The sequence below is a fragment of the Ipomoea nil genome, unplaced genomic scaffold, assembly GCF_001879475.1.
Source record: "Ipomoea nil cultivar Tokyo-kokei standard unplaced genomic scaffold, Asagao_1.1 scaffold0268, whole genome shotgun sequence".
In the NCBI taxonomy this organism is placed as follows: Eukaryota; Viridiplantae; Streptophyta; class Magnoliopsida; order Solanales; family Convolvulaceae; genus Ipomoea; species Ipomoea nil.
Window position 1 is genome coordinate 5,367,939 of NW_017616696.1, and position 9,797 is coordinate 5,377,735.

At 33.8% G+C, this 9,797-nt stretch overlaps 1 protein-coding gene across 1 annotated transcript; it reads right to left on the bottom strand.

Annotated features, from left to right (window-relative positions):
• Positions 1-465: 465 nt before the first annotated feature.
• LOC109150011 (lysosomal Pro-X carboxypeptidase-like) lies at positions 466-8,559 on the bottom strand. Its single transcript, XM_019297989.1, has 10 exons — positions 8,106-8,559; positions 7,806-7,992; positions 7,293-7,426; positions 6,087-6,199; positions 5,823-5,946; positions 5,544-5,702; positions 1,536-1,691; positions 1,147-1,226; positions 970-1,019; positions 466-765 (listed from the first exon to the last, which is right to left on the bottom strand). Exons 1-10 carry the CDS (start codon positions 8,487-8,489, stop codon positions 632-634), a joined length of 1,521 nt encoding a protein of 506 aa, XP_019153534.1. The 5' UTR covers positions 8,490-8,559; the 3' UTR covers positions 466-631.
• Between the last annotated feature and the right edge of the window lie 1,238 nt (positions 8,560-9,797).

A 9,797-nucleotide genomic window follows, 5' to 3' on the forward strand; every position in this document is an offset into this window, starting at 1 on the left:
CTCAAGTTGATCACGAGATAGCTCAATGGCAAGATTTGACAATTCAAGAGCCACTTCAAGATTCATTTAATGGAGAGGTAGTTCTAGAAGAGCTGTTTTTGCCAAATGAAGGTCATGAGGTTGAGAGAAATAAGAAGGATGGTGAGAACCTTGAAAATGATGATGATGAGGTTATGAATGAATGCATTGAGATGGAGACACCAAGTTGGGAGGAAAGTTAGAGTTGCAAGGTAATGGTTATAAGTTAGTGAAAGGATAGTTTTTGCGGTAAGATTTGTGTGAAAATATATTCTCACACCGAATATCATCTCAAGATGTGGACTGAAATGATATCAAATAGAATGTTGGCTAAGCATAAAACATGTCAAGTAATTGACAGCTAGCTCTAACAAGTTGATTGGAAAGTTCATAGAATTAAATAATTATGAAGAAATTAACAAAAGTACAAATTAAAGTAAAGAGCAATTGCAAAATCGTCTCTAAGTATTTTTTTTCTCCGGCACTTTAATTATCTTTGTGTAATTATATTGTTGGATATTACATAAGAGCAATGTTCAACTTGTGTACATCTTGAATAGTTATTGTGAGTTTCTACGTAACCCCCAAAAAAAAAATTTAAACAATCAAAATTCTAAATTAAATCTGTTAAACTATGATAATATTGAGAAATCCATTTCTGTATGATTTCAACCTCCTTCCTCCTCACATCTTTTAGCCATTTTGGATCTTCCTTTGTTGAGAATCTAAGGTCCACATGATGCGCACCTATTACAAACAAACAAACAAAAAAACAAATTTTTTCCCTTAAAAAATTATATAAAGTCTCATTTGCATTTAAGCGCATGTAAATATATAATTTATGGTGTCTAAAACCTAATATTCGAGTAACACCCACTTTTAAGTTATATTATGAAAGTCATATAATCAATTCCAACACCTTAGTTTAAATGTGTCAGAGAAATTACTAACCTTCTTTTGCAATGATAGCAACTAAAGATTTAGAGATATTTTTTAGCACCCTGTCATATTAAAGGAAAATATTATTTTGATCAATATAGATACCAAATATTTTTAAGTACATAATTAAAAAAGTACAAATACACGCAAAAAAAAAAAAAAAAAGATTATTTATAATTTTATACTTACCCTCCCGCACTCCATGGATCCCTCAATCCGTTAAAGAAGATGATGTTGCTACCAAACCTTTTTAAAACCCTCTCAATGTTCTGTTCATTAAAACAACATTTGAACAATTAAAGCTCTTTTTTTTTTTTTTTTTTAATGACAATATAATATAAAATATAAATATTGAAAAAGTCAACAATGACAATTGTGAAAATAATGTCTGATAAATATAGAAAGTAACTAAATATATTTTAAATTTTAATAAGTTATGCAATTAGTTTAACATGCATCACTTTCTATTTGTAGCAATCACTATTTTTTCCATCATATGATAGAGTTTTGATTGGAAAATGTAAATTGAAATTTCTAAATCTACTTTCAACTTTTACTCTCTCACTTAATATACTTACGTGGCCCCCGAACTCCGTGGTAATCCAATTGGGCCGGGGCTCGATTTTGAAGGCTTCTTTACAATATTGGGCCCTTTCATTATAGTCCCATTCCGAAGCTGGAAAAATGCTATCCTTATTGCTACCACCTAATGGCATTATCATCTCCGTACAAGCCTGGAATAATAACAATTAATAATAATTTTAACCACAATAATAATAATAATAATAATAATAATAATAATAATAATAATAATAATAATAATAATAATAATAATAATAATAATAATAATATGCTTTTCATCTCTAATTTAGAGTTTATATTTTTATTTTGTAATTTATTGTGAAACCCAATGAGCTTTATATAATCATTATGTTTAACAATATAATTAATATTTCGTTATTTTCTACAAACCATTTGCAGGAATAATGTAACTAATGATAAGTTGTCAAAGGCTCAAAGCTCAAGATCACCATATATTGTAAATTATAATTTACCAAATTTATAGTTAATTAAATGAAATCAGATTATTTAAAATAATTTGGTTCAAAAGTGGTGGGGTATATACACACAAACGTTTAGGGCTTGTTTACTAACCGAAAAATTTCTCTACTAAAAAATTGGAGAACAAAAAATATAAAACACGTTTATTAACACAGTTTTCTAAGTTTTTTTAAAAATTGAAAAACTACTAAAAACTGTTTTCTATTTGGTTTAGTGGTTCACTTTTTACTGCTTAGATTTGGTCAATGATACGGTACTCAAGCCAAGACCCTAACTCCACCACAAAAGCTAGCTCATGAGTGGAGGTTTAGCCCCAACTTAAGTACCACTCCACAATCTCTTGTGGAGCCGATGTGGGATCGTATCATTATCCACCCCTTGAGAAGCCGACGTCCGCGGCGGCTTACTCTAGACGGCTCACACTCTGGACTCTTCTCGGCACCAAGTAGCCCTTTTTCCCCTTTGGATGGCTTCACTCCGGACCTTATCAAGCACCAGGTAGCCCTTTTCTAGGTCGCCCCCTCCGCTAGGCCGGCACCGGATGAGTAGACGGCTTCACTCTGGATAGCTTTCACTCCGGACTCTTCTCGGTTCCCTTTGAACCTTATCAAGCACCGGGTAGCCCTCTTCCAGGTAGCCCTTTCCCACCACACTCCGGCCTCTCAACAAGAGCACCAAATGATACAGTACTCAAGCCAAGACCCTAACTCCACCACAAAAGCTAGCTCGTGAGTGGAGGTTTAGCCCCAACTTAAGTACCACTCCACAATCTCTTGTGGAGCCGATGTGAGATCGTATCAGTCAAGCATTTATGGTTTAGATTTAAAATTTAATTTTTAAGGTGCGTGATTTTTGTGCTTAAGGTGCGTGGAGACTGGAGTTTGTGTTTCAGGTTCGTGAGTTTTGTGCTTAAGGTGCGTGGGTTGTGTACTTAATGTGAGTAGTTGTTGAAACTTAAGGTGTGTGAGTTTTGTACTTAAGGTGCGTGGGTTTTGTGCTTAAGGTGCGTGGATTTTGTGTTTAATGTGAATAGTTGTTGAAACTTAAGGTGCGTGAGTTTTCTTCTTAAGGTGCGTTGTTTTCCTTCGTAAGATGCGTGATTTGTATGCTTAAGGTGCGTCAGTTGTGAAACTTAAGGTGAACCATTTTAAAACCTTAGGTGCGTGGTTTGTGTTCTTAAGGTGCTTTGTTGTGTGCTTAAGGTGCGTGGTTTATGTTCTTAAGGTGTTTTGTTTGTGTGTTTAAGGTGTATGGTTTGTGTACTTAAGGTGCGCCATTTTAGTGCTTAAGGTGCGTGGATTGAGTTCTTAAGATGTTTTGTTTGTGTGCTTAAGGTGCGTGGTTTGTGTTCTTAAAGTGTTTTGTTTGTGTGCTTAAGGTGCGTGGTTTGTGTACATTTAAGGTGCACAATTTTAATGCTTAAGGTGCGTCCTTCGCACAACCGCACGGAACCCTTCACCTGAACCCCCCCCCCCCCCCCTCTCTCTCTCTCTATATATATATATATATATATATATATATATATATATATATATATATATATATATAATGCTGAGACCTTCATATTTCTCAATCTATCGATTAGATTATCTCTCTATCTCTCTAATTTTTTTTATTTTTTTTTGAAAGAGGACCGAAAATTATGAATTCTAAATTATCCTTTAAGGTAAATTAGTCTATCTATAAAACTAATGCATCGGCAAAACAAGAAGAGAGTCATACTTTTCCTCCCATTCTACACCTATTCATTGCCAACAAAAAAACTAAAAAACTCACTACCAATTCATTCCCTTATACTCCAACTTCGACTACACGACGTTCAATGACATACTAGCACCCTAACTCCCGCAGACTAAAAAAATGCACACAACTGATCATGCAAAAGCACAACTTAACGTCGAAGACTGCACAACTACAGTGGCCACAGTGCACAATAGTACATTGTGCACTGTATTAATGCATGATCCACAGGTTTCGATATGCTTTGACTCCTATATCAATGCATGAGCATGTGCTTTAACATACGGAGTATAACCATGCTTTATTTGTTATAAGAATTTTTTTTTTATTAATTTGTAAAAAAATGTGAATTTATCCATATTTTATACCTTCCATTTATATTGATCTTATGAATAATGTTTTTTGTATTAATTTAATCATTCTTAAAAAATTTAAAATTAAATCTCAGTGAATTAGTTATAAATTTAATGAATTACAATTTTGCTCCAAATTAATTATAGAAAAATCACAATCATTAATTTATCAAAATAAAGATATAATGATAAATTCTCACTTTTTACATTGATGTTTTGTCATTTAAAAAAGCACAATAATTACAATATAATTAACCACTAATTAATACGGAGTATAAGTTTTCCCCATCTTTAAGCTTCATCAACTCGATCATGATCCAAAGCCTAGCTTATTAAAATAATTGTACATTGAAATTTAAAATCCCACCGAACTTGGCAACTTCACCAACTAGTTTAGCTGGCTGTCCATGAACTATTAAAACGTTGTGGGTAAAATAATGTCCTATAATTATTTTTTTAATGACACTTCAATCTTTCATTAATTATGGTAATAATTTGGATTTAGTTTTTTTAGTTACTTATTCAATATGTTTTTAAATTTTTTACTGAAATAGTTGATTTAATCTCTATATTTAAAATTTCTGTAAAAACAAAAATGACCAATAAATTTGAAAAGTTCTCAATGAGTAAATTGAATAAATACCATGTATGATGTATGTGGAATTGTTGGGCGTCGGCCGAGTTCAACACCTGCTCGATTCGAGACGTGGCGTTGTGGCTTATCAAGGAGGGATGTGGTTAAATGGTCCACCTACTTATCACCGGTTGGTTTTAAGTAGGATATGATAACCAGATGTGGTTAAGTGTGCTTGACTTACCGCAGTCACAGAATGGGTGCCCTGGGAAGTAAGCATAATGCAGCGCTGAGGTCCATCAATTGGTATCAGAGCCATGGTCACGGGTTCGAATTGATGGTGAGGCGAAAGCCGAGTCTAGTCCCAGGTGGGATGTGGCGTAGGTCGGGCCAAGTCCAGTCCCGGGAGGGGATGATGGGCGCAGAGGGTAAAGACCGAGTCAGGCATGCTGCGCAACTGGGCTTGATGTTCAAAGGTTACCGCAGGTGTTGGGGGATTGTTGGGATTGTTGAGCGTCAGCCGGGTTGGCTGAGTTCAGGCCCTGCTCGATTTGAAACATTAGGGCATACTGCGCAACTGAGCTTGGTGTTCAAAGGTTGCAGCAGGTGCTGGGGAATTGTTGGGCCTCGACCGAGACCTACTTATTAACAATTAGTTTTAAGTAAAATATAACAACCAAATAGCTAAAATAACTCCATGATTAAGGATGCTTGACTTACAGCACCACAAGATCAGATGCATGGGTGACCCCGGAAAAGTAAGCATAATGCAGTCACGAACTACTAAGCCCTAATAGTATGGTCATTTCTTTAAATAATGTACAAAAAAATAAGAAAAAGAGGATATAATATGGTACCTGCCAGGACCACCCACTAAGACCATGTGGATCAGAAGAACTTGCGAGATCGAAACAGTTGTTGACTTCCCCAGTGTAGTTGTAGTATATGTTAACTGCACTATACAGTTTCGCCAATGGGTCGCTCCCATGATTTGGATCATCAATTGCTTTACACATCTATTTAATTTACAAGTTATTATTGCCTTTAACGGGATTTATAACTCATATGAGAAAAGAAATTATGAATAATGTTTTTTTTTTTGGTTAAAAGGAAAATGATTAATAATGTTAGTTTACCTGTTTGACGGGATAAGGTGGCATTGGATTAAGGAAGTTGGTAGCAGTTGGATAATCAGTCATGGCTGTGTAAGTGTATGCTGTAGAAAGCCAACCTTCAAGACTGCCTACACTAATATAATTCCTATATATGTATAATAATATAAAAATAAAAATAAAACAAAACAAGGAATAAGAAATGTTATATACATACATGCAGATTAACTAAACTATTTCATAAAAATAATATTATGCATTAAGTAAAAAATAATGAATTGAACCGACTTGCATATGTTGAAAGATTTTCTGAGTCTCTCCAGTCCACCACTTTCTTCAGCAATGTCTTGAATGAGTTGCCATGATCCCTTGATCACCTTGTAGCAATTCTCACTCTCACTCTGATTTCCAAAATCATTTCAAATTAAATAAAATATTTTAATTTGCTTTATTTTTCTTTAAAAAAAAAAACAAAAAAAACAAAAAAAACAAAAAACAAAAACAAAAAATAAAACAAAACAAAACAACCCAATGTGAATTATTAGAATCTTAATTACTAATTGGCTTGTCAAGCCCCTATTTGACATGCCAGATACGATATTGAGAGTGTTTGGTAAATAAATGTTAGCTGATTGAGTTAGTAGGTTTGATTAGTTGAATTGATAGCATTAGCTTATATAACTTATTACAAGAAAAATGACTTTCTCAACGTTTCAGAGCAATAAGTTGTTACAAAAAACTAATTAATCAAACACTTATATTTGATGTTTAACCAAGTCAAATAATTAGTTCAAATAAGTTAAAATTGGTTGATATAAGCTAATTATGTTACTAAAGAGGTCATTAAACAATATGATATCTCCCTTTCACTTTTTTTTTTTTTTTTTTTTAAAACTATAGTTGGCTATCCGTGGAATTCAAACCATGCATCCTTTAGTACGCCAACTAGATTTTTCTCAATTCAATTATTATGTGATGTTTTATGGTCGGAATTAGTGCCCAACAATATTATATTCATATATGATTAAGACATTTGGACTATTCAAAATAAAATTATCATCCAAATCTTTATGATTATTATCTCACCGGCCATGTATAATCAATTACTCTACCCCATCAATTAAAACCTTTTTCAGTTTTTCAATCAAATTTATATTAAACTAATTAGCATTGACAATTGACCAGCTACAGTGTAATTCAAAATTTCTAGAAATATGTTGTACATGTAATCTAATTGTTCTAATAAAATAATTATCACTCCACCTAAATTTTTTATTAATTTAGAATGGGTCAACCAAATCCTCAGTAATTCACAAAAATAAATAATTCTTTTTTTTTTTGTTAATTGGTGAGTAGCTAATCAAAAGTGATAATTGTATAGGTGAGATTGTGAGAAGCATATATTTTCTATTAGAAATAAAGAAAATTTTGAATAATATTTTGCAAGTATATATAAATAGAGGGGGAAGGGTGCAAAAGAGCAAGTATAATTACCCTAAAGTCTTGGGTGATAACATCACTGAAGGCATAAGGGGAAGTAATATTCTCAAAATACAGAATTGGAGCAGAAGATGCCAATGCTCCAATGGTCACGTGTGGGTACTTCAGTCTAAACCATGCTGCCAACACTGCCAACCAGTTTTAACTCAAAATTAATCCAAAGCCCACCTAATTAACTACTGAGTATAAGTTAATTCAAGTAAAAAAATTGCATTTTTGTCATCAAGTTATTATACCTATAGTACAGACTTAGCCTCTGAGTTAGTGACAATCATTAACTCCTAAGTTAGGCACGAACAGACACTTTTAGCCCCTCGAGAACCATTTTCGCCATCAATATATCAATGAATAAAGCGACAGATTTGATCCTTTAGAGACTAAACTCGTCATTTTGAGCATAACTTAGGAATATAACTCCAGGGCTAAGTTCATATCACGAGTATAACTAAAGGACAAAAATACAATTTTCACTTAATTTAATAATAACAAATGTATGGAGTCACATACTTCCTCCATAGGAACCTCCGAACACCACTACAGGAGAGTCAGTTGCTGTCAAATTCTTTTTCAGATCGATTATCAGAGTTGCATAATCTGCCAATACCTGTGTTGAGCTCAAATACCCTAGTGTTTTCGAACTTGATTTTGCTTCTTTCTCTCCTCCAAATGGCACAGACTTTCCATAAAACCGATGCTAAAGAAAAAAAAAATACTTGAACTACTCCGGATCCGTGGGCACTTACTATATATAGTAAAAATTGAATCTTTGACAGGAAAATGGTGGTGAGCAAAAGAAGAGATTATTACCTCAATGAAGACAAGAAGAGCATTGAAATGGGGAGCAATGTCAAACATGAAACCAGTGTTCTGAGTAAACCATTCAATATCTCCTTCATTTCCCATGTACACAAAGATTGGAGCCATGTTCTTGGCACCGCCCCAATATCTATCATTGATGAGATATCTCTGCTGGAAAGTATGGTAACTTTGAGGAGTAAAGGTGAAGTGGTCAAGAATTTGGGTGAAATATTTTGTGTCATAAAGTTTGTGATTATCTGCAGCCTTTGCAGAAGAAGCAGAGAGCCCATTTGGGCGGTTGATTATGGTAGAAAAGGGAAATGTGGGAGTGGTTTTGGCAAAGGAGAAAGCAAAATAGAAAAAGAAGAAGAGGAGTATTATTCTTGTTTTCATGGTTTTTGTCTGTATGAACTATGAAGTTTCAGTGCCTAGCTCTGATCTGTGGCTGAGTTATTATTAATCTCAAAGGGGAATCTCTCATCAAATCAACCTTCAAAAAGGAAAGTCTGATGGGTGGGTAGGGCCATTGGGGATGCTATCACGCTACCGCCAAGAATGGGTTAACTAGCCTCTACTAAGATAATGCCAAGTTCTTATTAATTGGCTGCCTTGTTGGAATTTCAGACCCCTAATTGGAATTGTTTGGTAGAGAATAATGTATGTTCACAAGAATACATTGTGAGCATCATCTGCACAAAGCTCAGCTATCAAAAAGTATATGATATAATTAGAGGGTATAATTAGTTGATAATATTAACTAATTGTAGTAAGATATTTGGTAAATTAGTTATTAACTAATAGCTGTTTTTGTATACTTTTTTTTCTCAAAAAACTAATTAAAAAAAGTTGTTTTGAGCAGTTTTTTAAATTTTACCATTTTGGAGTTGATTTTTTAACCAAATCAAACAATTAATAATGGTCAAATGAGCTAAAATTGTCTGATATACTAATATTTTACTAAACAGGGCCTATGTGATATCAATTCCATCTCTCTTTCTCTCCATATATGACTAAGATTTCACTATTACTTTACAGGTTATTAAATAGAAGTGAGATTTACTCATTGCAAACCTTTAATTTCACCTAATGGTTGCGAGTTTTTCTTTGTATTCAAAAAATAATTTCATATTTGTAATTTTGCAATTCCTCATTTTAAGTAAATTGACAGAATTAGATGACTGATGTAGATTACTGATTGATTCAGATAAGAGGCCAATCAGTAATGATAGATCACGAAGAGAGAATAAGAGAAAGATAACCGCACAAAAGCTAAAGACACAAAATGTTTACCCAGTTCGATACGGTGTGTATCTACGTCTGGGGGACGATCACAGGCGTCCAATCCACTAAATCATAAACCAATGTACAAAGGTAGATATACAATAATCTTACCCAAGTGCCCCACACAAGGTTCAAACCCAGTCTACACATGTCTAGTGGATTGTTGAAGATGGAGAGCCATGCATACAGAAGTCCAATGAAATCCCTTCACTTGGAGAGCCCACTCTGATGCAGTCCACTTCAATGACGCTCTATAAAGTTGTTCCCACAACAGTGTGATCACAATGTCCTTTCGTTTAAGGAGTAGTAACTCTTCTCAAGTTCATCATCTTAATCACCATGAACATATTGTATTGAGAAGATGCATGACAATCAAAGATCTAATCTCATATAGCAGATATGGAGTGTTTCTTCTTACTT

Coding starts and splice junctions, on each gene's coding strand:
- LOC109150011 (XM_019297989.1), bottom strand. CDS start 8,489: ATGAAAACAAGAATAATACTCCTCTTCTTCTTTTTCTATTTTGCTTTC. Junction 7,427..7,805: donor CGGAGGTTCCTATGGAGGAA/GTATGTGACTCC, acceptor ACTGGTTGGCAG/TGTTGGCAGCATGGTTTAGA. Junction 5,703..5,822: donor CACCTTATCCCGTCAAACAG/GTAAACTAACAT, acceptor TAAATTAAATAG/ATGTGTAAAGCAATTGATGA.